This window comes from Simochromis diagramma, unplaced genomic scaffold, assembly GCF_900408965.1.
Source record: "Simochromis diagramma unplaced genomic scaffold, fSimDia1.1 OVJJ01000421.1, whole genome shotgun sequence".
Lineage (NCBI taxonomy): Eukaryota > Metazoa > Chordata > Actinopteri > Cichliformes > Cichlidae > Simochromis > Simochromis diagramma.
Genome location: NW_024387250.1, coordinates 10,982,907 through 11,010,383, shown reverse-complemented (window position 1 = coordinate 11,010,383; position 27,477 = coordinate 10,982,907). Strand labels below are relative to the sequence as shown.

Sequence of the window (27,477 nt, the reverse complement as noted above, 5' to 3'; positions counted from 1 at the left end):
ACTGTACAGGCTGTAAATTGGAAAAAAAGGTGTTAGGGCCACCTCAGTTAATCCTTTTGAGGACCTGTGAGAGATTGCATCATAAAGAGATGATAATTGGAGGGACCCAGAAGAGTTAAAGAGACTCGATGAATCAGTGGCAGGGAGTGCCGACATTTTCCTTTAATTAATGTTATAGGTGCTTAAAAATCTAATTCAGAAATCAGTGTGTTTTATTGTTTATTCTATAATGACATCCTAGTTGCATGTGAATTACGTAAATCTGTAAATCTGCAATTAAAATGTTACATTGAACCGCTAATTCCATAATTGATAGCATCTTCTGGTTCTGGGCTCTCGTAGGTATTTTACCTGCGCAGTAGAAATGCTATTATTTGTCTTTGTCTTGATTCTTCAACTCTTTGCAGGGATCATCAGTACCTGCAACATTCAGTCCTTTTTGTTGCAAACAAAGCCTGCGTCTTCACATGTTTTTTGCTATAGGCTCAGTTCGCAGTCTGTTCACCTGTATGTTAATTTCACACCTGTTATTTTGCACCACATAACTATTGCAGAGCATAAATCTGAATATTCATTCATTTGAGGAATTGTTCTTTTTAGCTTATCGCTTGTTTTTATGTAGATAATTAATATACGATACACGTCAATATTTTACACTTTCTTTACGTCGCAGTGCGTTGAATAAGTAGCTCCAGTTTTTCCTTCATCAGTCTTGTGACTGCTTTTTAAGGATTTGAAATTACAGCAAAATATAAACTAAATTATTGTTTTCCCCATCTGTGTGTGTGTGTGTGTGTGTGTGTGTGTTCGTATTTTTATGCTTTAAATATGCATGTATATGTATGTGAGTTATATAGTGGAGAGTTGATTCTGTTTTTACTTTAGTCAGAACAGCGGTCAGTTGTGTCTGGCGTTAGCGAATGTCTCCAATTCCTCCAAGTCCACCGTCTGACTCCAATTTGTGCTCGTTCTGTGATAAACCACGGCATTTGGTGGTTCTGGCGTGGGATGCCGGCTGCACCATGGGGTGCTGCAAACTCCGCGCTTGGTCAGGCCCTGGCACCCCACATCTAATGGGCAACAGCTTGAATAGTGCCCACTTAAGCAGGCAGTGTGGACTGGGCTCCCTCTTCTTCCTCACCACTCCAGCCAGCTAGTCAGCCAGCCACCGCCTCTGCCACCTCCCACTTACCCAGCAGCCACTGTACCTGGACGCAGCCCCAGAGCCATTCCAGCCTACCTTAGGCCCCTGGCCCATGCAGCTCTCGCCATACTTATCAAGCTGTCCTACTGTGCATCAGGCCAGGCATATACAAACAGGCCCAGCTATCTGCTAACTGAACAGTCAGTCTATTGCCTCCTAGGCCCAAACAAGAGTTCCTGCCACAGGCAGCATCCCAGAGCCCATTCACCAATTAACTGGAAGGCAGATTAATGCCCAAGGAGAATTCTACAGCTCCAGCCCCACATATTCAGCCTCTGCTCTACCCGTCACTCCTTATGCTTGCTCCAGGGCTTGGCTTTTCGCTGATACCTCGCCTTCGCTTTCTCTTTTTTATGCTTTAATTTGATAGTGCTCAACAGCAGCCATTTTGTGACAGCATTTTGCAAGTAAACATGTTGCACTGGATTAGAGGTACAAAATGGCGCAGGGGAGAAACAACCGCAAAAGTTTGATCTGCCAGCTCCAGTTTGATCTTTGGTGAGGCATTCAGGCTCTTGTCACAGAGATACAAGTGCTCGTACCCAACTTATCGAACCGAAACCTAAACTCAGCGCACTTCTTTGGGGTTTCTTCACCCAGGAACGAAAGCTTCCAGTCCGCTTGTTCAATTCTCTGTCCTTAACTAGGTCGTACTTCTGAGGTTCGGTTCTGTAAATCAGCACGACCAAGCAGATGCCAAATGTGAAGCTCTCTGTCTTTTGATTTCCTCTCCTCAGTTTTTTATCACCCTCCTCTTCCTCACCACCACTCTATTGCTGACTGCTGGAACTTTCTGGCGATCTGTCTGATGCTAATTGGTGGGTAAACAGGTCTGGTGTGAGCCCCCACCACCACCACCCCCCGTCCCAATCGCACACAAACGCACACTCATAGAAATACACAAATACACACGGCCCCCTGGAACCTCTTGCAGGACCAAATGGCTGGCAACGCCTGCCCGCCATCTCCCGCTGAGCCCTGGTGTGCGCTTTGGTGGCTCAGGCTGCTGTTCAAGCCCAGCGGGGGTTCATTCACTCACACACACACTCATACGCGTACAGACACACACAGTCTCCTTGTGTCCCCTGCACACCCGCCACCCGCTTTCACACCCCAGACAGCAGGACAGCAGGAGAACACACACACACACGAAGGAACAGACAGACGCGGTCACTTTAGAGATGCAGGCCAAGCGCTGTAGGGGAGAAAAGTTTTCACTTAAACTGGAGAATTCTCTCTTCATTAGCGCCTTTGGACTTCAGGAAGAGTTCTGTTTATTTGTTCGTTTTTTTCCGCTCTTTGTAGTTTTTCTTTTCTTTCCTTCTTTGTCTGTCTCTCTGTTGTTTGGGTACGTTTGGACTTAGTTGAGATAGAAAGTTTGGTTCAGACAGGAACAAAATGTGCCGCTGTTCAAAGCCAGAAGCACCTCAGCTTGAATCGTACCTGTTCTATTCTATTCTGATACTGACACAAATCTGAATGCAGTTTAAAGTTATTTGACTCCTTCACGTACTTACAGAGATGACAGATCAGCTGACTCACTGTTGTGTGTCCTCAGCATTAGTGTAGCATATATCACAGTGATTTACCTTGTATCAAAATGCGCGGGATGGCAGTTTATTCGAGTGTTGTGTGAATGAGACAGCTGCTGTATCACTCAGGGGTCTCTAAGCTGACAGTGGCCTGACACATTTACCCTTCGACCCCCTCCAAGTCTTTTCTGTCATCGTCCTTTCTGCCCTTCCTTTCTTTCTCATGTTGTACAGTATGTGCTCTCCTCCTGCTCCCTCTCTCACCTTGGTTTTAGCAAAAAGCCTGTCTGACATCATTCACACACACACACACACACACACACATAGACACAGACGCATAACGTTTTCTTTTTATAGAAACGGCTGCAGATACGACCTGGTGGATTCTTGTCAGGTTGCTGGGATTCACTTGATAAATGACCCCGATTACATCGTAAGCCTTTGTGCATTTGTTACTGGACGCGTGGGAAGTCTGAAACATCAACAGTAATGAAGATGATCTGACATTTAACTTAACGCCTAGTTTCCACGTCTCAGTTTGAGTGCAGTTATTTAACGTACTCCTTCCAGAGCAGATTGCACGCAAGAAATTTCTTTCTCGGTGTGTCAACAAACTAATCTCCTTAGTAACCAGAAGCCACTTAAATGCACTGATTGACATGTCTGTTAATGCACAGACTTGAACTTGATCTAAGTGTACAAATTGTCGTCTGCATTATGTTGCAGGAGTAAAACATTAGACCCATTATTTCTGCAGTTTTTAGCCATAAAACACAAATTCCTACCTAAAAACAAAGATTGTGCTTGAAATGCTTCAGAGTGAAACCTTTTTCATGCACCATCACCCGCAGAGTGTGATGAGTAAGATGCCACAGAATGTCAGCGAGTGGCTGTGGAGACTTTTCACATTATTTTCCTTTTCACATGCGATGCTGTGCATGTGTACACAGCAGCTATGGAGGAATCGGAACACTGTCATCTAGTCTTTAGGGTTCTACCAATGGGCCGCTGTGCGTGTATTTTTTGCAGTGCACTTTTATATGATGTGCCAGAAACTAGAAAGTGTGTAGAAATAGTGAAAACACATTTTCTTTCACTGATTCTTCTTCTTCTTTTTTTTTCTTTAACTTCTTGTTTTTTCTCCTCAGACAGGACAGAGAGGGTGCAGACCGGGCTCACGAAGAGGAAATGGCATCGGTGACTCTTTCAGCTCGGGAAAGGGAGCGAGAGCTAACTGTGATGCTGCAGCAAGCAGAAGCCGAACACCTGCAGAGAGGTCAGTGCTTCAATCCACAGCAGTGACAACGGGTTTGTCTTCGTGCTTTTGACTTGTGGCGTAGGTCACAATGTCCTCTTTTCACCTCTCTGACTTAGTCAGCCATTTTTGGCTCACATCAGGACAGGTCAGTTCTTCAAAAGAAGAAGCCCCTCCTTTCTTCCCCATCGGCATTTTAGTCACCACAGAACCTGTCGTTCAGAGTCATGCTGTCGTAATACTTACAGACTGCACCACAGCTCGATGCCGCAGTTTAAATGCTTTCTGGAAAACTTGGACGAGCAAAGCATGATAAAGCTTCTTAAAGCAATTTGTATTGTAACGTAAAAACCATTGAACATTATGAAGCTTACAACAAACTGTTTTACAATAGTTTTTTTTAATGCAATTTGTATTTATAATTTTTAAAACATTTAAAAAAAATATTAGCAGAAGGAATCTTGTAATGTTTCTTATTCTGTTTTATGCTTCAGAGTAAGGAGACCGAAAAGAAAAGACAGTGTCAGGATCTAATGAATCTTTAAATGTTATATGTACAACATGTGAATAAAGAAATCTGAGTTCGTCGATGCTGATAGAGCAGGTTCATCGTTTAAAAAGTTTTCAGCGAAGGCCTGCACACACTTGTGAAACTGTACATGGCTACGCAGCCGTCTGTTCTCCGATTTGCATCGCAGCTAGGTTTACTGCAGTACCCCGCAGTACACAGGCACGTCAGTTCTAACACAGAGGAGAGGTCGGTGTACGGTCGAGACAAACAAGACTACAGAACGCAGCAGGACTGAATGGGACAGAGCAATTAGAGTCAAATATCCAGAACAACAAGAGGCAAAACGGCAGAGATGACCAGGGTCAGCTACACATTCACATCCATTGAGCTGGATGATTTTCACTCTCCTCCTCAAGGGCAATTCAGCATGGCGGATCTTTGTTCAAACAAGGTCTTGAACTTGCATCATCCAGTTGAAGGATGTCTTTCTTCTTTCTGTGCCCCCTCGTCCCCGCCATGACGGCACAGAGAGGAGAGCAATTCATCTGAACTGTACAAAACATGGCTGAAGTGACCTCAGAAGTGCAGAACAGAGCAGAAAGAGCCAAACAGAAGCCTTAAGAGGAGAATAGAGAGAAGAGGGGCAGAGCAGAGGGAAGGTGATGGGAGCAGAGCAGGGAGACCCAGCTCAGAGCTCCCTGTCTGTCTGCACAGCAGAGCTGCTGCTGCTAGCACATCTGTTGCACCATCTGGATATCCCCCCCCCCCCCCCCCCCCCCCCCCCCCCATAACCCACCACCCACCCTCAGCCACTCTCCCTCCCCTCCCTCCCTTCCCCTATCTTTTTATTTACCTGTGGTTCCCTTCAACAACCCGGGAGCCTGCTGGTACGCAGAACAAAGATGGAGGGTATAGAGGGAGGGAGGGGTGGTGGCGGTGTAGGTGGGGGGGGGGGGGTAAACAAAGAGTTTTTTTGCTGGCGCGTGTCGACAGCACACATGTTGTCTAAAGAGAGCTGACATCAGAGCACAGCAGGAAACTGTGGATGGGGAGGGGATAGAGGGGTGGACGTCCTTTAGTAGCTCGCATCACTTCCTCTCCCCGTGCAACTCAACAGACGAGCTGGATAATTAGCTTTCTTGCTCTCCAAATCCCGCCTCTCTGTCCATCCGTTTGTCCTTCCATCCATCCGTTCCCCCCCTCTCTCACTTCTTCTCCGCTCCCTCCCACCTTTTTTTCTTTTTTCTGAAATTTTTTTTCATGTTTCTTTTTTGAGTAAATGTGTACAGAGCAGCCTCTAGATGATATCAGATATTTGTTTCTCTCTGTCCCTCCCTCCCTGCCACGCTTCTTCCCTCCATCCCTCCCTCCCTCATTTTTCCTCTGTTTGTTTCCAGTGCCAGTTCTGCTGTGTTTCTGTGTCCCAGGGTTCTTTTTGGCCTACGCATGGCCAGACGCATTCAAAGCCTGTTCAGCTAATTAGCATTCTTCATACAACTTTTCCAGCACTGACCAAACTTTGTAGAGTGTATGTGTGTGTGCACGGCTGTGAGTTTGTGTAGTTTAGTTTAATAGTTTAATGCTCAGTAGCATCCAATTTCTGCTCGACTTACATTGTCTGTGGTAGTGATTTGAAGAAGGCGGCTGTGGACAGTGGAATAAAATAGGTTAGAGGTTCCTTTGGAGTCACGGTCAATGGATGAGGTGCTCATCATCCTAAGCATTACCCTTTAAATTTCTCCCAATCAAGACTTGTATAACTTTCCGTTTTAATAGCTAATCTGTAGCTCGGAGAGAGCAAAGATGTCTAAAGGGGAGAGTCCAGTTTCTGCCTGCAGAGATCTTTATTTTCTCCACAATATTTGCTGTATGAAAAGGAAAAAAGTCTGAGTTACTTTTCAAAGACTGCGAGTCCTTGGTGTTTTTTGGTTTTTGGTCGACTGTAACAGAATGCCGGAGCAGGTGGATCATTCCCTCAATCCAACCGGCAGCCATTGTTATTTTAAAAGAGCAGACATATGCTGGAGAGCTGAACGTGGACCATTTCAAAGGAACGATGAAAGCCCCGTGTTGGATTGTTCAGAAAGAGGCCCCCATGAGCGGATGAGGAGGTGGCAGGAAGGGTGGAAAGGAGAAAGAAAGCGCTTTCAAACAACTATCTGCTCTTTTTCTCCACCTTGTTTTACCCTTCTCACTTTATATTTAAATTCTCTCTTCTGTGCATGGCTGCTTTTTTTTCCTGTACATTTATTTGTGTCGATTGAACAGTTTTTATTTTAATAGGATTGTTGACTAAAGCATTTTTTGCAGATTCAAAGAGACATATGTATCTATATGTGACTTTAGTTTCATTGTTCTGTGCTGTCCATAAGGTAGATGTTATCCTCTGACGTGAGGCCACTTGGGGTTTTTTATGTGCCCACAGAAGTTGGGAAATGTCTTTTAACTAACTTTTCATAACAACATATGTTTCGTTTATTGTATTTTATTTAGTCAGTCGCGGTGTAATTTTTATTCTGCACAGGAACCAAGTAGCACACATAGACACACCATTTAAACATTGATTTTTCTTTCTAAAACATGATGAGATCTCACATGATGACTCCAGTTTACAAGTCACAGTGACCATCCTCTAGTGCAGAGTCCTTTAGTACAGCTCACTTCGAATCTTTTTTTGTTGATATTATTGGCCCTGACTAGGGCTGTGCGATATGAACAAAATCTCATATCCCGATATAAGAATTCTATCGTCCGATAACGATATAAATCACAAAAACGTAGCATTTTCTGTAAATTCTGTGAATCTCGGGCAGCTCAACTTGCGGGAAGTGTTTCCAGCTGCGCGTCATGTTGCTGGAGTCGAGTGTTTTAACCGATGCATGAAACTACACATTTTTAGACATAAGTTGTAAAGGCCGCCGTTTTCTTTGTGAGTATTTATTACACGGCGTGCTGCGGGGAAAAGCCTGTTCTAACGTTTGAGTCTAAGGTTTATTTTTTAGCACCTGGCGGCTCTTTTTAATTTAATTCTCATCCGTAAATAATCTGCTCTTTCACGTGATTCAGTTTATTTTGAAAAGTCTCAACAGGATCTTGAGCTTTATTGTGAAAGGTTTATGTGAAACATAAACAAGCGGACACGGGATTGTGTTACCGTCGTTGTTGCTAATGACAACGCATAAAACAGGCGCTTGTCCGTCCGTAGAGAAAGAAGAAATTAATATAGCCACTACAGTGAGAGGTACCGGCTAGATATAGTTGGGCTCACCTCTACGCATTGTCTGGGCTCTGGAACCAGTCTCCTGGAGAGGGGCTGGACTCTGTCTCAGTCTGGAGTTGCCCCTGGTGAGAGGCGGCGGGCTGGGGTGGGTATTCTTATATCCCCTCGGCTTGCTGCCGGTACGTTGGGGTTTTTCCCGGTGGACGAGAGGGTTTGCTCCCTGCGCCTTAGGGTCGGGGAACGGGTCCTGACTGTCATCTGCGCTTATGCGCCGGGTGGCAGTTCGGAGTACCCAGCCTTCTTAGAGTCCCTGGGGGGGGTGCTGGAAGGTGCTCCACCTGGAGACTCTGTTGTCCTGCTGGGAGACTTCAATGCTCACGTGGGTAACGACAGCGAGACCTGGAGGGGCGTGATTGGGAGGAACGGCCTCCCTGATCTGAACCCGAGCGGTGCTTTGTTATTGGACTTCTGTGCTAATCACAGTTTGGCCATAACGAACACCCTGTTCGAACATAAGAGTGTTCATAAGTGCACGTGGCACCAGGATGCTCTAGGCCGTAGGTCGATGATCGATTTTGTAATCGTATCACCAGACCTGCGACCATATGTTCTGGACACTCGGGTAAAGAGAGGGGCTGAGCTGTCAACTGATCACCACCTGGTGGTGAGTTGGATCAGGTGGCGGGGGAGGACGCTGGACAGACCTGGTGCACCTAAACGCGTAGTGAGGGTGTGCTGGGAACGTCTAGCAGAGGCCCCAGTCCGCGAGATCTTCAACGCACACCTCCGGCAGAGCTTCAACAGCATTCCGAGGGAGACTGGGGACATTGAGTCCGAATGGACCATGTTCAGCGTCTCCATTGCCGAAGCTGCTGCATTGAGCTGCGGCCGCAAGGTGGTTGGTGCCTGCCGTGGTGGTAATCCCCGAACCAAATGGTGGACACCAGAGGTGAAGGGAGCCACCAGGCTGAAGAAGGAGGCCTATCGGGCTTGGTTAGCCTGTGGGACTCCGGAGGCAGCCGACAGGTATCGACAGGCCAAGCGGAATGCGGCTCGGGCAGTGGCTGAAGCAAAAACTCGGGTGTGGGAGGAGTTCGGGGAGGCCATGGAAAAAGACTTTCGGACTGCCTCGAAGAGATTCTGGCAAACCGTCAGGCGTCTCAGGAGGGGAAAGCGGTGCTCTACCTGCGCTGTGTATAGTGCTGGCGGAGCGCTGTTGACGTCGACTGAGAAAATTGTCGGGCGGTGGAAGGAATACTTCGAGGACCTCCTTAATCCCACTGACACGTCTTCCGAGGAGGAAGCAGAGTCTGGGGATGAGGGGTATGACCCGCCAATTTCCGGGGGCGAGGTCACTGAGGCAGTTAAACAACTCCTTGGTGGCAGAGCCCCTGGTGTTGATGAGGTCCGCCCCGAGTTCCTGAAGGCGCTGGACGTTGTAGGGCTGTCTTGGTTGACACGTCTCTGCAATGTTGCGTGGAGATCAGGGGCAGTGCCTGTGGACTGGCAGACCGGGGTGGTGGTCCCCATCTTTAAGAAGGGGGACCGGAGGGTGTGTTCCAACTACAGGGGGATCACACTCCTCAGCCTCCCTGGGAAAGTCTATGCCAGGGTGCTGGAGAGGAGAGTTCGTCCGCTAGTCGAACCTCGGATACAGGAGGAACAATGCGGTTTTCGTCCTGGTCGCGGAACACTGGACCAGCTCTTTATCCTCTCCAGGATACTTGAGGGTGCATGGGAGTTTGCCCAACCAGTCTACATGTGTTTTGTGGACCTGGAGAAGGCATTCGACCGTGTCCCTCGGGGTGTCCTGTGGGAGGTGTTGCGGGAGTATGGGGTGTCTGGCCCATTGCTACGGGCCATTCAATCCCTATACAACCGTTGCAAGAGCTTGGTTCGCATTGCCGGCAATAAGTCGGACTCGTTCCCGGTGGGTGATGGGCTCCGCCAGGGCTGCCCTTTGTCTCCGGTTCTGTTCATAATTTTTATGGACAGGATTTCTAGGCGCAGCCAAGTGGCGGAGGGCTTTCGCTTTGGTGGCCTCAGAATCTCATCTCTGATTTTTGCGGATGATGTGGTTCTGTTGGCTTCATCGGGTGAGGGCCTCCAGCTCGCACTGGAGCGGTTCGCAGCCGAGTGTGACGCAGCGGGAATGAGGATCAGCACCTCCAAATCTGAGGCCATGGTTCTCAGCCGGAAAAGGGTGGAGTGCCCACTCCGGGTCGGGGATGAGTTCCTGCCCCAAGTGGAGGAGTTCAAGTATCTCGGGGTCTTGTTCGCGAGAGATGGGAGAAGGGAGCCGGAGATCGACAGACGGATTGGGGCTGCGGCTGCAGTAATGCGGACGCTGCACCGGTCAGTCGTGGTGAAGAGGGAGCTGAGTGTAAAAGCGAAGCTCTCAATTTACCGGTCGATCTACGTCCCTACCCTCACCTATGGCCACGAGCTGTGGGTAGTGACCGAAAGAACGAGATCGCGGATACAAGCGGCGGAAATGAGCTTCCTTCGAAGGGTGGCTGGCCTCTCCCTTAGAGATAGGGTGAGAAGTTCGGCCATCCGGGAGGGGCTCAGAGTAGAGCAGCTGCTGCTCCACATCGAAAGGAGCCAGCTGAGGTGGTTCGGGCATCTGGCAAGGATGCCCCCTGGGCGCCTCCTGGGCGAGGTGTTCCAGGCATGTCCCACCGGGAGGAGGCCCCGGGGCAGACCCAGGACACGCTGGAGAGATTATATCTCTCGGCTGGCCTGGGAACGCCTTGGTATTCCCCCGGACAAGCTGGAGGAGGTGGCTGGGGAGAGGGAGGTCTGGACCTCTTTGCTTAGGCTGCTACCCCCGCGACCCGACCTCGGATAAGCGGATGAAGATGGATGGATGGATGGCACTACAGTGACCATCAAAAGGATGAAAAAAATATTGCTGTAAACAGTTTATTTTGCGACACCACGAAACAAACGATAGCATAAAATGAAACGATAGACGTTTTTATATCGTCATCCGATATATATCGTTATATCGAACAGCCCTGGCCCTGACCCACATTTTTTTTTTTACTTATTTAATTATAATTTTAATCTTCTTTATGTTTTCCTTTGTACTTTTAATGACATGAGCATGCAAAACTGCTAATTAGAATAAAAGGGGCATCTCAGGGTTTTCCAAAATATGGAGGCCTTTTATAGGGTTCTGTAAATGTCTTTCAATAATTTCTCCAGATTGGGAATCAGATCTCTGTCTGTTAATTATATCAATAATATTGAGGCGGGCATGCAGGTGTACTTGAATTTATTCCACTGAAGGATGGATGCTTTACTCTCCTCATGTTCTCCTCATGCTCAGTTTTATGAGCGGTGGCATTATAGTAAAAACATACTTGGATGATATCTTAATGATTATGACATTAAGATATCGTCCTCACCTGTGAAAAACAGTCGCCCAAATCTTTTTTTTGACCTTTAGTATTTTATATTCTCAGAGGTGAAACTGATAGATACAATCTTCAAATTAAGCCTCTCGCTGTTCCTTGTGTTTAAAACCTGCATACGCATAAAACATTTATTATGCTGTCAATTTTTTTGATTTGGCTCCACGGCTTAAAAATGTAACCATCATGTCCTTGTTACTGAGATTGTCCTTTTTACATATAGCAGCAGTTAATTAAAGGGAGTGTAACCGCTGTTAGGTAAACAACAGCTGCTACACTGTCAGAGCAACTTATTCAGTTGTGTTTAAGTATTAGATTGGAAATGGTCTAGTTAGGCTCAGTTTTGTTTTGGTCAGATTGGAGATTTATTTTGAAAGGACCTGAATACACATCTGTATCTCTATAACCTATGTGTAATTTATCATTCAGAAAAAGGTGTCTAATTCTTCTCTGTGTTTAGCTGGCACGTGTTGATATCATCATTAAAGCCAGTCAGCTACAGAATCACTGATGGCATTAAACTATGTTTGCATCCAAAATAAATAACACTTAATTTTTAAAGAGAAGGGTAGGTAGGTGAGGACTTTCACCTGTTCTGGAGGAACGTCACCTGTGCTGGTTAAACCTAAAGTGACTGCCAGCTTTCCCATCATTGATTACAGTTGGAGAGTTGGATGGTCTCCTGAGTTCCCAGAATTCCCTCATTGGGAGGCTGAAGGAGGAGTGCTGCAACCTGGGGACCAAACTGGAAGAGCTGGCTGAAAAAAGCAGGTGAGTGTTTCCTCTGTGTTTGAACATTTATTCGCTCAGTTATGCCTGGATTTTTTTTTTTTTAATTTGCCGTTTGCTTCCTAGCTCAGTGGCTTTTTTCTCTCTCCATGAAACAGTTGTTTGCTCTGCCACTCTGTTGTTTATTCCCTCTATCTGCTGGACATCCATGTCATCATTTCACAAAGCATCATCTATCCAGGCTGTTTGAACAGAGCACGTCAACATACTACATACTGCTTTCCAGTCTGACCTGTTTTCTTGTTAACCTGATGCTACAGTAGTCACAGCAGGCCTGCCCAGCTCTCCATCTGGGCTGAATGCGTGTGTGTCTGTGTGTGATTGTCTTCTGGGTGTGTGTGTATGACAGTGACCCTGGGCTCAGTGTCCTGTCAGCTGTTGGAGCTGTGCTGCACATTAGTCACATGACAGCCTCCAATCTGGCCCTGCCAGACCGCACTGGCCTCACCAACCACAGGACACATGCACACAACACACACACCAAAGTACACTGTGTATTTTGTTTGTTTGGAAGGACGTGAGTACCAGGTACACGTATAGAGTTTTTGTAGGTACAGAGTCATGCAGACACACTGGCCTGAAGGCTCATTGTGTACATCTTCTGGATGTGTGCGTTATGTAGTTTAGCAGCAGCGTGGTGGTGTGTTTGGTGCCTCGGGCTGTTTGAGTTCCTGGAGTCTAAGCCCAACGTAGCGGTTAAAGTCCTGCTGGACTGCCTCACTCGGGCTAAGTGAGGTTACAGTGAGACAGTTGCAGGAAGATGGAAAAGAAAAATGATCATCTGTTTTTGGTAGTCCTGCTGACTCTGCACCTTTTATCGAGTGTGCTGCTGCAGATTGGCCAATGTAATGTTGTGAAAGTGACACTTACTACGTCTGGACATGCAGCCCGTTACCTCTATTTTTATCCCTGCATTTCCTGCTGTTACCTCTACTGTTGATGTTAGGTAGGCAGAGTGGAAAATGGTGATCTTAAAACAGGCATGTTTGCCAAATTAGCCGAAGAGTAAATGAAGTCACTATTTATTTGTTGTTTTGCCTTTTGAGACTTCTATTTCCTGGATCAACATAGGCATCATGAACCTAGCCTGTTCTTGGACACCAGAGAAAAGTACTCAGGTGTGTGACCTCTGTTGTGAGGCAACAATGCTAACCACTGAGCTACCTCGCTGCCATTTATTTGATGACACATACGTTCTCGTAAGATGTGCGCACACACTGACAAAGACTCTGCTGCTATCTCTGCTGTTTCATTCTCTGGGACTACGCAGATATACTTTATTAAAAAGTCGTATATTAAAGAAAAAAAAAGTGGATGATGAATTCAGTTTGTTGGTTGTATAATGCTTCGTACGTTGGTAGTGTGAATATAGCAGCTGTGTATGTGTGTGTGTGTGCAGAAGTGAGCTGGAACAGCTGGCATTGGAGAAACAACACTTGGAGGAAACGGTGAAGAATCTGAGAGCTCGCTGCTCGGATATGGAAGAACAGTGTGTCCAGCACGGTCGCATGCACCAGCGCATGAAGGACAGGTGGGCGCATAACACACATAACTACACAGCTACACATACTGTCCGTGCAGCAGAGGGCAAAACATCTTCTGACATCTTTTTGGGGTTGTTTAATTTGTTTATTGGTCTTGTAAACTCCCCGTCAAGAATTTTATCTGATTGAAAGAGTCCCGTAAACATCAGTGACATTACATAGAAATCACTCCTGCTCTCGGAGTGTTTAAATGTTCATTTCTTTACATTTCTGCAGCGATGGCAGCGAGCCTTTTAAAAAAAGAAGCACAGTTTTCTTCACATTCTGTCCCCTCACCAGTGAATCTTCTGCACATCTGATGTTTATTTTTATATAAGAATTGTTTTAATTTTTTGTTGACATAGTGTTTTTTGTGTCAGCGCTTTATTCTCCTGCTGTCTGTACTGAGGCTGCACACACCAAGAGTTTCTGATCAGAAACTTTTCTCTTACATAACAGACAGGAGGAAAGTAAAGTAGTTATAGCGGTATAACTACGCGGTTGCGACTGTTCGCCCCGTTCACACGCAAGTCTCTCACAGCTCAACACAGATAATGGACACATGTTAAAGGGGAAAAAGTCTTAAAACGAGGACGTTAGGTACTCGTTTATCAAATTGCTCGTTTACAGCTGTGCTTCTTCACACCTCTGTGGCTCAGATGAGTTATGAAGTTAACAAGTGGGTAATTCGTGAGAAGTTGTGCGTCTCGGCAGTGACTAAAACCTATAATAAGCAGCGGTAAGTTGATCTCTTGTCAGCGGGAGCTGACACACGATGCTCCCGTGCGCTTGTCACACTCTAATAGACTCTTAATTACACTACAGTGAACAGTAAAGTGAGATTTGGAGGAATTTAGAAACCATAAATAGTCTTCAAGTCAAAGAAAAACATGGCAGTGTGCATTTTAAGAAAAGAACGAAGCTGATCAGAGTGAGCTGATGAACTGAGGAGTCAGTTAAGAGAAAATAAATCTGATAGTGTAATAGTTTAGTATATGTATTTTGGGTGAAAATGCATAAAAATTACTCAAACGTCCTAAATATGAAGATTTGTTGGGTTTCTTTACTTATGAACGCTGCAGCTAAAAGTGCCGCCATCTTTGGCTTATGCTACAGTATCTGTACATGTGTGTGCATGATGCGGGGGTCTCTTCCTCCTTAAGTGCGGAGCCCAGTTGGCGTGTGTCTCCACGGGGCGCCTGGCATACAGCTTGGCTCTGCCAATGTGGGAGAGGGTGTGTGGGTGTTGTTGCCCCACTCTGCAGGATCTCTACCCCAGTGCCCCCCACTTTTCCTCTTAACACACACACACTTGCAATCACGCTCACCCTTTTCTCCTGCTCCATCCATGACACTACATATTGTCTACCTCCCACCGGTGTTAACCTGTCGATAGTCACACGCTGCCAAAAAAACAAAGTTTACCAAGTCACAGCTGTCTCCTGGTTCTGTGTGACTCTTTGTGTGGTTTAGAGAAAGAAAAGCTATTTAAGTTGACAAGGAGTGTGAAGTATGAATATTCTGTACGTTTCTGTGCATATGTTGCTGCGGTATTTTGTGTATGTGTGTGTGCGTGTGTGTGTTGGTTGCTATTGCATGTTCTCAGGAGGTTTAGCAGAGCAGGAATGTGGCTGCCAAAAGTGGATTGGCTGGGAAGTTGGCACCTAACTTCTCTCTTCTCCCAACTGAACCACGATAATCACTCTTGGCATTTACTGAGTTTTATTTTCTGCTTTGACACTTAGTTTGTTGATGAATCCTCCTGATATTTAAAAATCTCTCAAGTTCAGTTCTACAAGAGGTCACTTCAGGAGCGACTGTTAAGCCGGCTGACCGCGTTTTTATTTTTCAGCCGGTAGAAGGTGTGTTTGTTTGAGAGTGCGTTTATACGGGTTTGACGAGTAGTTTTGGCATTTAGCTGCCTTTTTAAAAAAAAAAAAAAAAAGGTGCAACATAGAGATGAGGTAGAGAGGTGTGATTAACATTTATGATACACAATGCTGCTACAACTTGTTTTTTTTATCTCTATATGTGCTTCTTTTTGAGGTAAACATTATAGAATGTATATCATAAGAGTATAAGAGAATAATATTTGTTGGAGTTTGGGAAGTTTAGCGACAGGCGCGAACTTTGAGATGTGGCTTCCGAGTGTGTGTGCATGCAGTTTTGTTTGTGCGCGTTTAAGCCAGTACGTCATCGGTTCTTTTCTTGTACTTGTTGTCGTGATCTTCGGTGTGCTTGCACGTCTATATGTCGGGTATATGTTCGCTGGTCCCCACAGGCCCCGAGTGTTCGGTGGGCGCCCCGCCGTGCCGCTCGGGGGTTAAGGTGTACGTGTTAACAAGCTGGTGTAAGTGGGTTCAATATCCAGCGCCCCGCCCCTCCCCACAGCCTCTCCATCGGCCTGCAATCTGTGCTGCGAAGAGCGGCAACAGCGCACCACGCACAAAACATTTGGAAAATCAGCTTGATTTATTTTTACATGGGCAAGCTGATTGCCAAACTACACAGGGGTTTTAGCACACAATGTTTTGCTGCACCATTTAATTATTTATTTTACTATTTCTGTGTTGTTGCTTTTTTTTCTTTCTTCTTTTTCCTTTTTTCTGCTTGGAAATGAAGGAATGGAGCGGAGGGTGGAGAGATGGAGCAGGACAGCAGCGAGTTAGAGAAGATGCATAGATGCAAATGTTGAATTTAAAGGCTCTGCGATTATTATCATTTTTATCAGCCTTTTTTAAAAACATTTTGATTTAGTTTAGTGTTTAATGTAGTTTGGGATTTTAGGTTTAAATAGTTTTTTTTTTTTTTTAGTTTTCAAGAATATTTTATTTAACATTTTTACTAAGGTATTTGATCATTTTCAGATGCTTTTGTGTCCGAAAAATACAAACAACAAATCAGCCTTTATTAACTCATGACAGCCGATCATTTGTCAGTGGGCAGGTGATGTTTGTGAGTTTGGATTATGTGAAAACAACTTAATACAAGCATAAACGGAAGAAAAAAGATGTTTTATTTGGATTAATATGGTTTTAGATTTTGCTATAACTGTGACAAAAGTGAACATTTTGCAGTGCAGATGAATTAGTTAATAGAAACGTTAAACTCTCAGTGCAAATCATGCATTTCTTAGTTATTCCAAAATATTTAAAATCAATACATAAATAAAAATGAGCATTTCTTTTAAAGCAAAGATATTATTAAAATCTGAAAACGCTGCATGAGTACATGTACAGCTGGCCCTGAAACTTTAATCCACTTTAGTCCATTTTAGTTGGAAATTTCTCTTATAATGCAGCTTTAACAAGAATAAGGAAAACATATCTGTCGATCTCTCTATATATGAAATAACCTTTTTCTAACAGAGTAATGTTTGTTGGGAAATGTGACTTTAAACTGTAACTTCTCCAGTTTTCTATTCATATTAATTATTTTTTCAGCTGTGGCTCTTCTGCCCTCCGTCTCCTCTTACCTCCCCCTTCTCTTCTTCTTATCTCTTTTCACTTTACTTTCCTTTCCTGCTCCAACTTTTCTCCTCTCCTCTCTTCTCCTCCTCCCCTCTGCTTTCCGTACTAAACACCACGCAACCTTTTCTCACCCCACAGCTGTTGGCAGGCTGTTTTACCAATTATCACTACGCATGCACACACTTAGGTCACGCACATAGACTCTCGCACACATGTACGACGGACCAGCACAACACCAACGCTTGCTTAACCACGCATCGTGACAGCGGAGTGTGTTTGTCAGGCCTCGGTGCGCGAGTGCTGTAGAGGTGTACGAGCGCAGCTCACTGTGCAGCCCTTTAAGAAGAGTAGCAACATATACGCAGATGTGTCTGTAGATCCACAGGCTTCACTGGGCCATATGGCCTCCACGGAGAAAGATGGTGCTTGCGTCTGGAGGAGAGCAGAAGAGGGAGGGAGGGATGGAGCGGAGGATGGAGGGCCATGTGTGGCATGAGCTGTGCAAGCAGTTGTTGAAGTATGTATGCCTGTGGATGTGTGTGTGTGTGTGTGAGTGCATGCGTGTTTATGAGCGTGTGCGTTTGCACCAGAGGCTCCAGGAGATTGGTTAATGGAACAAATGGTCGCGGCGGGCCAGGGAAGAAGGAACAGGCTTGCTGCTACCGCGGGCGGACAGCGAGCCTCAGGCGAGGGCTGCTTCATCTGGGCTCATGCCACACACATACACACACCCTCTGTCAAACCCTCGTCTCTCCTCATCCCCCCCGCTCCCAAACACACAGTGTGCTGCCATGCCGCCCCAGAAGCAAAAGGACGCTCCTCGCAAAACTTTTCATTTGCAAATGAAGTTGGCAGAGGCTGGGCAGAAGAAAACAGGACAGCTTTCATTTGTCTCATCTGTGTCTTCGCGCGTACACACACGCGCACACACAGATATTTGTGTGTGCGTGCATCTGTGTGTGATGAGTTGCCACTATGTGTGTGATCTATGAGGTACAGAGAAACAGGGGGACGATAAAAAGAGTGAGATGTGGAGAAAGTGAGGATAAAGACAAAGAAGGCCCAGTGTGAGGTTCAGCGTCGTTAACGCCTCGTATTCATCTTCCACAGAGCGCTAATATTAACATCACCTCCTTACATTTCACATGCGTTTCTTTTTTTTCTTTTTTTTTTACTGATCACACATAGCTGTTTTTTCACAGATTTTTTTAAAAATGGATTTTTATTTTTCACATAACAGCAGCCCTTTGCCTTTCAGGTTTTTATCATAAAGCACTGATCACAGGTAGGTAGTTGGGTAGTCAGAATGTGGTTTGTTAGCAGCTACTTTCCAAACATTTCAAATATTTAATTTATATTTTAAATTTTTACAAAAGCAAACACGAGGAAGTATTAACCGTTTTAAGACACTACCTCCATTTCGTTCCTCACTCATACTTGCGTTCTTACCTCTGGATGGCGCTGATCAGTCGTCTCCCTCCTCCTTCATCTTCCTCTTCTTCTTTTCTCATCGTTTCTGTCTCCGCATGGCCCAGCTGGCTCCCGTAGCCGGGAGCGACTGCAGGGCGGCCTGCTGAAAGAGCATTGTCAAACGGTGGCTTTACAGCTCTGTCACACACACACGCACACACAGACGCACAGATTTGCAGCTCAGATGTCAGGCTGTAGCCAGAGGCTTGCAAGCTGGAGCGTTAACTGTGCAAAGCGTCACATCTCAAGCCCCAGTCAGTGACTCTAACACTACTTCATAAAACTACAAGTAGAAAACTCGAGCAGAAGCACCTGCCCCTTCTTTAGAAAAAATGTTAAAAGTAACATCAGCAGAAACACTTTAATGCCAGCAAAGCAAAAGCTCAAACACACGGCCTAAAACAGTCAGGAGGCCTCACGGCAGCAAACAACTCTGATGTTAAATAGATGATTTCCCAGCCTGCAGCAGCACCGACACCTCTGTTAATGCAGAAATGAAAGCAGAGACGACTTCTGTGCACGTTCAGAGCTGTTTACAGCTTCGTCAGATCGTGAATATATTTCTAACATCCCTTCCTAAACTCTTTCCAGATTTTATTTTTAATTATAGATACTGGCCAGGAGCCTTTCATTTTACGCTGGTGAACTGCTGTCTGGGACGCTTTACGGGAATGAAAGAAAAAGCACCTGAAATGATCAAGGAAAATAATTGATATTAAAAATATGAAATTACATCATACGGAAGGTGATGGCACTGGGAGGTCTTAAGACGAAAAAAGACAAACAGATTTGCCAAGTTTGTCTGTTACAGATGTTTTATTGGGTACAGCACAGCTGACGGCCTAATACTAGCCCCACTTTAGAATCTGCAATTAAGATTTTTTTTGCACAGCACTTTTCAAATTTTATTTTACTGATAATAACTTAATGCTTAAGTAAGCTGGATATTTATGGTTTTTGTTGCAATCAGCGCAAGAAGCAGACATGATGTTTAATTTCTTTTACTCTCAACTTTATGTTCTCTTTAATGTAAAGCTAAAAACTGTAAAGTACCACAGCATGCAATGTAAATGTAGCAGTAATATCAAGTAATTGTATTTGAAAATTAAAAAAAACAAACCAGTAATAATATAAATGCTGTTTTAGTGTTTTTAAATCTCATATAAAGGTTTAAGCATGCTGATCTTTTATTTTTTTCAAACAAAAATGTCATTAAAACTCATTTTCTTGCACCTGTTAAATAAAGATTTCACAATAAAAGCATGATTAGTTAACATGACTTTGTAGTAACAAACACAAGAGAAGCCAAATTAAAAAAATCAATCAACAAAAAAGAAACATTTTTAACAAAAGTATTATTTAATGTTGGTGATCACATGCTGAAAAGTATTTTTCACTTCATGCCGTGCTCTCAGAAGAAGAAGCTGGCCTGACAGACTTTAGGTTATTATATTCACGCTGTTATTCAGCGTGCATGAATATAAATGTGTACACAGTGCAGTGCTCAAAGTAAAAGGAATTAAAACTGAACAGCTATAGCATCGCTGCCTCGTGTATGTTGTTCCTTTAATAAGTGCTGAATATTGGTTTTGCAGGACTGCGACAGATGAGTTGCAACTTTCATGTGACTGTTCATGGAACATCTGGCGGACTAGTAACATCTAAGACACTTTTTTTTTCTTCCCCTCGTGATCTTCACACTGTGCTCAGCACTGCAGGGGAACAGCTGTGAGCTGGAAACTAATGGGGGAAAAGAGCAGTTTTAACAGAGGCTGCTTCACAGATGATATTTTTTTTTAGTTTGATGATTAGATGCCAATTCAACCGACATTTGTTTAATCGCCATTTCTGTCTTCACAATTTGACAGAAATGCGGTGCACCAAAGCCGCTCCAGTTAGAATGTACATATTTAAAGATTACTGGATCTTAGAGGATTTTGCAAATGATTTGATTGTTAGGATTTCTTCAATTCTAAATTACAGAAAAATATCAACTATATCCTGCTTTAGAAATTGCCCATAAACAATATACTTCTTTAATATCCAGTATATGTAATTTCTTTATCTGTTTATTCAGGGGATAGTGATCTTCTGTGTCGTGGATCTGGAAATGAAGACTGACTTAGCGTGTCTTTCAAGCGTGACGCTCACATGTGAAATGCGCTGTGCCTTTACAGAATAAAGTCTCTGGAAATTGCCAGGTGGCTGTAAACAAAAAGCAAAGAAAATCAAAAGACAGTGAGGGAATGCATGTCGGGCTCATCCCGATCAAAACCCCGCAGCGTCAGCGATGGCGTTCCCATGTCAAATGCACATGTTAGCGAGAGCAACAACTGGCATGACAGGTTGGTGGAAGAGGACGAGGGGCATGGCCTTCAGGCACACGCACATATTCTCGAGTGCGGTTTTGTGCCAGCCAAGATTTAGCTGGAGCGCTGGGGTGTGAGGGTGGTGATGGTGGGCAAGCCTGGGGTTGGGCGAAATATGGTTTTGTGTTGTGCGTGTGTGTTTGTGTGTGTGTGGCAGCTGCAGCCTTCATGCCCCTGGCAGTGTTGTTGTAACCAGGCAAACCAAGGCCGTCTGCCTGCGTTCTTCACCCCCCTAGGCTCCCTGCCTGCTGCACACAGACACTCACACACACACACACACACACGTAGGTTCAGAGATCTTTCATTGTCTTTAGATTTAATTTTTTGCAACATTGAGTCCAATTCTTTAGTTTTTTGTGATGTTTGAGCATGTGTTTTTTATCTCTCTGGTTTGCAGATTTTTGAAATGTACTCTTTAATTACAGCCCACGTTCGCCATCGCTGACAGATTTTCCTTTTTTTTACTCTTATTAAAAAAAAAAAAAAAAAGTAAAATACCTGATCTCACAACCCAGTTTATGCAGGATAGCGTCAGTTTACTCTGTGGTTTGTTTTCGAGTAATTTTGATAATCTATGCACTGTGCGATAAATATTTTCTTAAAGTGGCACGCTCCACTGGCTGATTTGTTTAGTGATAGGAACACACACACATTCATAAGGGGCTGCTGAGTGACAGACCTGAACGCCGCTTCCAGATCTTCTGTATCTATTACAGTGTCTCTGTTTTTCTAACGTGACGTTAGCACTTTCCCTTTGGACCATGCCTTTAGGACATATGCTCCCACCTGTAAATAAATATGCAAACACAGACAAACACGTACACACAGAACAGAGTTTAGACACTAGCTGTGGGCTACGACTGATGTATACCAGAGAGAGGTAGCTGTGTCTGTGTTTGTGTGTTGTAATTAATCTCCTTACTAGCAGCAGTCAATAGAGAGTGCTGTGGTTCGAGGTGCAGATTGTGAGCAGAGTTTGATTATTGGGCTGTCAGGGGAAATTACTGCAAACTGCCTCCCAGCAAAACTTGCTTCTGTCATGTCTGCTGGAGAGCAGAATACACACTTAGTACCAGGACTGCTCTGGAAGCTGTTTTCAGGTATTTTAGGGGAATTATTTCAGTGTAGATGTGTGCGTTGTGTGTGTGTGTCAGTGAAGCGCTGGATCCAGCAGGTGGTGTCCTTTTACCAGGTCAGCGGGGAAGCTTCTCCTTCTCTAACCCCGGTCACTGAGCTGCCAGCCCGGCCATCAGCAGGCAGCAGGGGATGGTGACGGCTGGAGCTTGGAGCCTCGGTTTCTCTTCGCCCCCACCACCGCTCAGTCCGACACCTCACCTGACACCACAAACTGTCAGCCCTCGTTTTTCACCGGCTGCAGATCCCCTTCACCCAAACATCCGTTTATCTGTCCTCCCATCAGTCGGTCAGTGAATCCAAGCTTCCTTCTAACCAAACCCATTCCAAGCAGTGTGCAGAACTGAGCCAGCAAGCCAGCAGTGTGTGTGTGTGTGTGTGTGTGTGTGTTTGGGGGGGTGTTCAGTGTAGGGCAGTGCCTGAGCATTAAGCCGTTTTAAGCCCTAATTAATGAGTGTGCCAGTCGATAGAGACCAGTTATTGGATTTGCTGCTTTAGCTGCTGGAAGGAGCGCTACCTTAATCACACACACACACGCATATACACACATCCCCCCTAGGAGGCGGGGTTTCAAGGTGAGGTGAAGTGGATTAGAGAAAGTGTGTTGTGTAAGGTCAGAGGTTGGCGTCTCTGAGGGCAGACAAACTGCGTCTGTGGTTGTTTATGTCTGTGCTGGGGTCAAATCCTTCACTTACTGCATTACATAAACCTTCAGCTTACAACCTATAGCCGGTTTAAACATCTCGAGCCACGACCTGGCCGACTGATTTACTGGCTGCCTGCTTAGCTCACTTACCGTCACGTCAGGGGGTTGTGTAGAAGCCTGCTGGCATTTTACATTTTGTACAGCTGTTGCCATTTTGTTCAGAATAATTGTGTTTTGGATATATTAACTCCAGAGTGACCCAGTTATGCTTTAGGAATGGGTGATCAGTGTGTTGACAAAAAACAGCTACAAAGTTACTTTTGTGGAAGTGTAAAATGTAACGTAACTATTTAAAAGCCTGTTTTAAACTGAAAGTAACGAAAATGCAACACGTAAAAGCTCATTTTGAATTCAAGGGTAGCAACGCAATAAAAACATATATATGTTGACCGCTGTGTTGCATCACCTCTTCTTTCAGAAACACTGCATGTGTGTGGGAGTTGAGACGATTAGTTCCTGTAGTTAAAAGTTCAGCCGGGGTCAGTTCAGGACTACAGGGAGGTCATTTTCTTTTCACCTGGACTCTTTTACTGCAAAGCCGCTCTGCTGTAATACGTGTGGTTATTTTGCTAAAATAAGAAAGTTTTCCTGAACAAGATGTCGATATTCCAGAACTTTGTCTGTATTAATGGCGACTTCAAAAATGTGCTAATTGAGTGTGCCATCTGCTCTAATGCCTCACATTCAATCACCGATGCTGGTTTTTGATCTCTGTGCTGATATGTTGGATGATCCCTCTCGTCGAGATGGTTTTGTGAGGAAAATCCCAGCAGATTAGCTGTTTCTGAAATACAGACCAACAACCACGCCACGGTCAAAGTCACCTAAATCAACTTTATTCGCCATTCTGATGCTCGGGTTAAACTTCAGCAGTTGTCTTGACCACATCTACATGCCTAAATGCAATTAGTTGCTGCCATGTGATTGGCTGATGAGATACTTGCGTCAACAGGTAGGACTATTAAAGTGGCTGGTGAGTGTATGCTAATTTAGACTAGTTTTTAGAAGCGTCCCTGAGTCGATGCAGGGATTTCCACTGCACGGCTGTCAAATGCAGCGCTATCTGGAGGCCTGATTTTTGGCCTCCTCCCTACTTCGTCCCATTCTGCTCCAGAATCTCTCACTCTTTTAGTAGTACACCCCCAATTTTTTTTTTTTTTTATCGTTTTAGATAAACCTTACACCTTAAACATGGTGACTCCCCTCTCCATGCGGACTTTTTACATTCTTTTTATAAGATAGTCTCCAAGTGCATGTGTTTTGTAGGCCAGCCTTGCTACTAAACCTGTTTTCAATTAACCTAATTACTTTAAAGATATTCCAACAGGTGTTTTTCCCACTTTTTTTCCCAATTAAATAACGTTTCCAGTCTTTTTCCAACACGTCACAGGGATCAAACTCAAAGAGAGCACACATTCTTTAAAAAAGAAAGACATTTTCTCAGTTTAAACATTTAGTATGTTGTCATTTCACAATGTTTATTTAAAGAGAGGATTTAAATGATTCAGACTCACATTTGAAAGAATATCCACATTTTGAAGAGGGATAGTTTTCAGATACAGATTTTAAAGAGTAGTGGTTTGTGCGTGGAAAAAAGAAATTTGATTAAGTTAAACTTCTGAATGCAAACAACAGAACTCTCTGTAGGACTAGAAATATTTTATTTTGGGTAATAAAGTTTAAGTTAAAGTTGGTATAAAATGGGATTTTTAAGATATGTCAGGTTTTGTTTTGTTTACCGTTGTAGGATGTCCTCTGTGAACAAGTTGTGGATCATTTCATAGAAATATCCTTCCAGCTTTAATCAATGAATGAAAACATTTTCACTCCAGTGTCACATTTTTCTCCACTAGCAGACAAAGTGTAAAACCCCTGTTGGATCATAGAGTGGATTTCAAAGCGGGCCAAGTCATCGCCACAAAATCTCCCGTAAATTCTCTTTGATTTTCGGAGTGGTGCATCTACATGTATCGATATCAGAGGGCATGAATGGATAAAGACTGGCATTTTCCCAGCGTGACTCAGATTAGTTTAGTGGTGTGGAGCTAAAGGCCTTCAGTCGACACATTCCCAACACTTCCCTCATCAAACATTTACAGCTTCAGAACAACAGGCTCTGTTTCTGACCTTTAGGTGCTCCGCTGTGTGTGTGCGTGTGTGTGTGCGTGCGTGCGTGCGTGCGTGCGTGCGTGCGGCCGACATCCCCGCACTGGTTGTGTTTGTACCTTGTGTCTTCGCTCACCGCAGCGGGGCTGCTTCTGTGTGTGTGTTTGTTGTGTTGTTGGGTGACGTGGCGATGTCCTGCTGTGGTGCTGTGTGAAGGCGTAGGAGGTAGAGCAGAGTGGGAGGAGGGAGTGAGGGGGTGGTTGGTCAGGACAGCTTGGCAGCCGGCTGGAGGAACACCAGGCAGGGAGGGGAGTCATCGCCCTCAGCCTCCAGGACTGGACAGAGCCTCCAGGTCTGGGATAAACCACTCAGCGGGCCCTGAGACAGGATGGAGGAGAAGGAGGAGGCTCAAAGAGGGAAGGTAGGGATGATGAAGAAGGACAGGCAAAAAAAAAAGGATTAAACCCTGCAGAGCGGAGTGAGGACCATGTGGGTGGGGAGAGCAGTGTGAAGTGTTGGGATGTTCGCCTCCCCCGTCTGTCTCACACAGCCAGCGCTACCACTGCCAACATGACCAGCAGGGCAGGGGCATCTGTCTCCCTCCCAGCTACCCCCTCTCTGTCTCTCTCTGCCCCAAGCCACTACCCTCTTCATCCTCCTCTTCTTCGCTCTTCCTTGTCTGTATCCCCCCACATCATTGCTTTCTAATGAACTTGTTGAAACGGCGACAATTTTAGCTTATAATTCATATCAGAGTAATTAAAATTCCTCACAGGGTGCTTATGAGCTCTGAGAAGCTCTGCAGAGACCGATGTTGGTTTTCTAAATTCAAAAAGTGTAGCAGATACTTTCTTAACTTTATTAACCATTTTATCTTTCCTCCTGTCTCCCTCTAAGTAGTAAATAAAGTTTTAATACCACAATACAAACATACACTGATAATACAGGCTGAACTCTTAAGTCTTAAGGAATCTATGTGGTGTTTTCAAGAGGAAGATGAGAAACACCTCATCCAAAAATAAGGATGGAGGACACTGTCAGAGCAATCTGGAACACTCAGCAGTGCTTTAAGCTGATCGTCTCCATGCCACAAACACTGAAACAGTAAACTGTGGTAAAGAAGCTCCAAACAAGTGTACAGTTTTTGGAATTTGGACATTTTTGTATTTAAAATCTCTTTTATACTGGTCTTTAATAATATTCTAAGAATTTGAGATACTGGATTTATGATTATTCTTATGTAGGGCATTTTTTTTTCCTTTTTTATTAGCTGCATATCAATATGTGAGCAGTATATAACTTCTAATGCTCCTTGAGGTGGTGCTAGTCTGTGGTTTGTAATCTAAAGGTCGGGTTCCTACACAGGAGAGAAACGAAAGCAATAAATAAATCCTCCCACAAAAGTGTTTTATTCATTGAGAACTGGTTTAATCTTTAATATTTCATCATATTATAGAGGATTAACTAGTGGCTATTTTTATTTAATAGACAGACTAAATGATACATTTCCTTTTGAAATCTAGCAGAAGTAAATTTAAAAAAAAAATGAAAATACATAAGTAAAGCATGAGTAATCTGAAGTTGTGGTACTCGAGTAATTGTACTTAATACTTTGAAGCATTGTTTTATGTGTGCAAGAGTCTCTAAATTATCCTAAAGTTCCTCATATAGAAGACAGAAATATGTATAATTTTATAGATGGCTGGTTAAATATGTAAATGTGCATTCCAGTGCTGTGACATCGCTCTCATTATCTGTGTGTGTGTGTGTGTGTGTGTAAATGAATGAGTTCACCACTGCATTTGAGGGGAGCATGGATGGATGAATGAGTGAAATAATGGGCTGCTGGTGGGAAATATCTCAACACACATTCATCCACCACCCCCAAACACACATTCGACACACACAATTTCTCACACATCCTTGAACTCCAGCTGGAACACACACGCACACACACTCTGAGTTTAATCCTAGTGTGCAGTGAAAGAGTTCATTGTCTGCAGGAGCGGCTGTGTCAGAGGGAGGGACACACTAATTGGGATGTCGTAGTAAAGATCAAAACTTCAGAACGGCGCACACACACACACACACACAACTTTCTCACCAGACTGACTGTTTTTGACAGCTACAGGATGACAGACTGATGATATAACCAAGAAAATCCGAGTAATTTTTAAAGATTAATTACTTTTGAATGATCTCGTTAGATAGATGTAATATCCAGAGATGCTAATGGTACGCTGCAGTGATGAAAACAGTGACTAAAACAAATGAATGGTCAACATGTATTTTGATCACTTTGTCCCATGTTATCAAATCTTACTTTATTGCACTAACTCAATCTATAGTTATGGGTTAATTTTCTCATTATTATCATTTATGAGTGAAAAAGCATTAAATTTAAAAAAACAACTGTATGACAGTATGTTGCCCATAGTAATGATCTTGATATAGTGATATAGTGATATACTACAACACTCTCTATGTTGGAAGTCCTGAAAAAGCAAGCAGTAGGAACGATGCATGTGTCTTATAGGTCTGAAAATCTAAAAATGAAGTCACAGCATTTTTCTTCTTCTCTCAGTGTCCCACAGGGGGCGACTTCTTTTACTAACGCACTTTGTTTAGAAGTGTAAAGGAAAGTTACCGTTGGCTCATTTGATCTTTGACCTGAGGAGTATATGAGCTCCATCACTAGTTTGAAGTCTTACTGAACACCATGTGAAGCTTATTTTCTTATAAAGTCATTAAAGTCAGCAAAAATGATGA

The 27,477-nt window shown here is 44.3% G+C and overlaps 1 protein-coding gene and 1 long non-coding RNA gene across 4 annotated transcripts in view; one reads left to right on the top strand and one right to left on the bottom strand.

Moving 5' to 3' along the window:
• Positions 1–27,477, top strand: part of sdccag8 (SHH signaling and ciliogenesis regulator sdccag8) — a 55,181-nt gene that overhangs the window by 23,654 nt on the left and 4,050 nt on the right. For all 3 annotated transcript variants that reach the window (XM_040001398.1, XM_040001399.1, XM_040001400.1), the window contains exons 14-16: positions 3,885–4,012; positions 11,804–11,912; positions 13,330–13,461. In XM_040001398.1, the coding sequence (XP_039857332.1) occupies positions 3,885–4,012; positions 11,804–11,912; positions 13,330–13,461 (369 nt within the window). The remainder of the gene's footprint in view (positions 1–3,884; positions 4,013–11,803; positions 11,913–13,329; positions 13,462–27,477) is intronic.
• LOC120714859 lies at positions 21,227–26,167 on the bottom strand. The gene is made up of 2 exons (XR_005691518.1): positions 24,828–26,167; positions 21,227–23,386 (listed from the first exon to the last, which is right to left on the bottom strand). It is a non-coding gene; the product is annotated as an uncharacterized LOC120714859 (long non-coding RNA).